This window comes from Chiloscyllium plagiosum, unplaced genomic scaffold (assembly GCF_037043375.1).
Source record: "Chiloscyllium plagiosum isolate Xiang-an unplaced genomic scaffold, Cpla_swu_hap1 HiC_scaffold_39, whole genome shotgun sequence".
NCBI classification, from domain to species: domain Eukaryota; kingdom Metazoa; phylum Chordata; class Chondrichthyes; order Orectolobiformes; family Hemiscylliidae; genus Chiloscyllium; species Chiloscyllium plagiosum.
The window spans coordinates 74,793,494-74,797,125 of NW_028270177.1; the positions used below are offsets into that span (position 1 = coordinate 74,793,494).

General features: G+C 47.7%; 1 protein-coding gene across 1 annotated transcript; it reads right to left on the reverse strand.

Moving 5' to 3' along the window:
- Positions 1-269: 269 nt before the first annotated feature.
- Positions 270-3,071, reverse strand: LOC148138769 (endogenous retrovirus group 3 member 1 Env polyprotein-like). Its single transcript, XM_087981423.1, has 2 exons — positions 2,670-3,071; positions 270-1,800 (listed from the first exon to the last, which is right to left on the reverse strand). Exons 1-2 carry the CDS (start codon positions 3,045-3,047, stop codon positions 796-798), a joined length of 1,383 nt encoding a protein of 460 aa, XP_087837549.1. The 5' UTR covers positions 3,048-3,071; the 3' UTR covers positions 270-795.
- Between the last annotated feature and the right edge of the window lie 561 nt (positions 3,072-3,632).

Sequence of the window (3,632 nt, forward strand, 5' to 3'; positions counted from 1 at the left end):
TCCCAATCGTGGAATATTTTCTCTGGTGGATGTCGAACTTCTTTGAAAAATACTATCCCATCTCATCGTCCTGCAGCAGTATAACTCCAACTCCTATGTCACTAGCGTCGATGGCAACTTTGAAAGCTTTCAAAACGTTTGGTGTAGCTGAAACTGGTTTGGTGGCTGTTAGAAACGAAAATCGCTTCTCAATAATCGCTCTAGACAAATTCAGGAAAACAAAGTTTTATTAACAAGTCAAGTCTGCAGAGTCGGGAACCCTTAAAGAAAAGGCGCGCTGAGGCTTACAAAGTCTCCATTATTTATAGGACAAGTCCCTCCTCTCCTTGGCTCCAACAAGCCATGAGGTTCACATTCTTAAAAACATCATTATTTTTATCACAAAGTCTGCAACAAAAGGCTCCAGAGTCTCCAAAGTTTGTTGTTTTTCTCACCCTGTAGTCTTATCAGTCAAAAGCTTTAATCTTGAAACAGATGTCTCAAGTCGTACTCCCATCCTGGAGTCTTATCAGCGAAGGACTCATCCTTCTCTGCTGTGTGAATGGCTTCATTAATCAAGAGCCTGCATGCTTTTACTATAGCTCACAAATTGTCAGCATTCTGCACAATTTAAACTACTCTACTTTTGAGTATATAAAATGGTTGTTAGAAAAGAAACAAAGGTTTTGTCTTTTATTATAGATCAGTCTGTGGTCCAGGCACATCTTAAAGTTTAAACCGAAATTACCTCTTACAATTCCACCCTTTTCTTTCTTTAAGATGTGCCTGACCAAGATAAGCCCCCCCCACCTTCCCTCAAGGGCCCGGGAAATCCTTGGTCTTTCGCAGCAACATCACTTTAAGTTCCCGTGTCCCATGTTGTGGAACCACCACTGCCTGGAGTCGGGAAATATTTTTCTGAATTAAAAACTGAATACAGGGAGTTAGGCAGGGTAATACGAGAAGAAGAATCATGCCGCCCCCAACCACCAGCAACGCCGTGCGCCACCAGCTACCACCTAGGAGACCATCCCACCATCCGATGCCACTAAGAGGACGCCAAGATTGTACTGGCACATGGGCCAATCTCCGAATTTCATCGGAAATTTTCAAAACCGCTTTACCATTATCGTCAATTTCTAGACAGCAGTTTGTCAGGTTAAATTTCCCGCACACACCCCCCTCCGAGGCCAACAGATAATCCAAGGCAAGTCGGTTTTGATATATAGCAGCCCTCATCTGATCCTGCTGCTGAGCCAACAGCTCTAGGGCCAGGGCAGTCCGTTTAGTAATGACCTCTACGACTGCTTGGAGCCTGATAATTCGATTTAGCATATAGATAGGAGTACGATATCCCCATGATCCGTCCTGTGCCCAAGTAGCCGGCCCATAGTATTCAATAATCCGGGCCGGTGGCCACTCATCCCCCCAATCACCGACTTGGATATCCCTTGGCGACCTACGCAGGGAGTCAAAGAGTTTAACTCCCAAATCATCGCCTTCCTCCCGGGGTAATAGGAAGAACGCAGGTCGTATTAGACCCAGGAAGCATACCCCAGCCCATCCCATGGGCAGTTTGGAGTATGCCTGATTACCGCATATCCAAAATAGGCCATCTGGAGCAGGCCCTCCCTGCCTCACAACGTCATCCCACAACTCCTTTACCCCAGGGACGCCCTCATAAGGACCAGGACCACTGCAATTCCAGTATTCGGATTGTTGACCCCGTGGCAGAGTCTGGACAGGATTATTCCAGCATTGATTCCCCTGACAACCACCGCTCCACACTCTTTTCATGCCATCGGAAGGGTCAGCACTGAGCTCGTAAGAGGAGGAATCAGAACGTAACCGAATGCAATTTTGATGATCTCGGTTTGCAATGTACCAAGCAATATTCTCAGGCCACCATACTCGCGTGGTTGCATCCAATATATTCTGACAGGGGCTAATCCCTACCTTCACGGTCCCCTTGCCTTCAATACAGAACTGGCCCTCAGGGCTGTTTGTCAGTCTCCACCCCTGGCTTTTTCTGTCGTTGTCACGAGTCCAAGTGGTTTGCAGCAATTCCCTTATGTCTAAGCTTTGACCAGTCCACGGCCATTGTTCCGACATATGCGGCCCCCCACAGACCCAGCAATTGCTAACATTTAAAACAGTGGCTATTCTAGAGGTGAGATCAATAAACAGGTTTTGTGTAACATCGGGGAGTTTAATCTGTCCTTCTACCTCTTCGTATACAGATGTCACTTTAGGGAGCACGACCGTTCCCTGTCGGTCTTGCTCTTTCCCCAACCCCCGATCAGGGATCTGTATCTTGGTCTCCTTGACTCTGTCAACCTGCTCCCTGAGCAACACGGAGGATAGTTCCCGCCTCCCAGTTTTGCTAATACACACCCAGCGGTCATTTATAGGGCATCCATGGATTTTGCCACCGTATCCTTTATTATATACCTGATAATAGGGTCTCCCATCCTCCCAACATTCATGGCGTGCACTCACATCGTAACACCTATCGTCCACATAGGAATGGGACACAAATGATCCCGAATAGATTCGAATCCCAAGTCTTACTGTAGTTCGACATTTGTCACATCTCCCCTCACCCTCCCCCACATACAGGAGTAAACTGATCAATATCCCCACCAATACAGTCCAAGTAGAGTTCATTATTGCTGTCTTTTCAGTTTTACCGACAACGGCTTGTCCCCTTGTTCGCATGTCCAGGTGCTTTCTTCTTCAGGCGGAACGGGCCCCTTTATCCTTGATGCGTGGACCCACCCTTTTTCTTTCGTTCGAACAGCTGCCTCAGTTGTTAACAGAACCAGGAACGGTCCTTCCCACCGCGGCTGGAGCTTTTCGGCCTTCCAGGTCTTAACAAGTATCCAATCTCCGGGCTCCACCTTATGCAGGAGGAAGTCGAGCGGCGGAGTCTGAGCCAGGAGACCTTTCCTTCGGAGTTCTGCAAAAGAACGGGATAAGGCCAGTAAATAGGTTCGGATAAATACATCCCCCCCTTGTAGAGTGGGACATCCATCAACCTTACTCCAATACGGTAATCCGAAGAGCATTTCATAGGGGGAAACCCCGACATCTCGGCGAGGTGCCGTACGTATCCTCATTAGGGCAATGGGCAGGCACTTTGGCCAGGGTAACTTAGTTTCTAACATCAGCTTAGTCAATTGGGTCTTGAGCGTGCCATTCATTCTCTCAACTCGACCCGAACTCTGAGGATGCCAGGGTGTGTGGAATTTCCATTGGATGCCCAGGGCATTACAGATCAAATGGTGTAGCTTAGAAATAAAATGCGTCCCGCAATCGGAGTCAATAGATTCCATTATGCCATATCTCGGGATTATGTTCTCTAACAACAGTCGGGCCACGGTTGGTGCATCGTCTTTGGCAGTTGGGAAAGCCTCTACCCGGTGAGTGAAATGGTCTACTATTACTAGCAGATATTTCCATCTCTGTACTGGGGGTAATTCTGTAAAGTCAACTTGGATCCTCTGAAATGGCCTAATCGCTAGGGGCTGACCACCAGCTGGCATAGAACGCATGGTTTTCTGATTAATACGCCGGCAAGTGGGGCATCCGACTAATTCTTGTTGGGCTAATGTGTATATCCCCCTGCATACATAGTCTCTCAGGATTGTGTC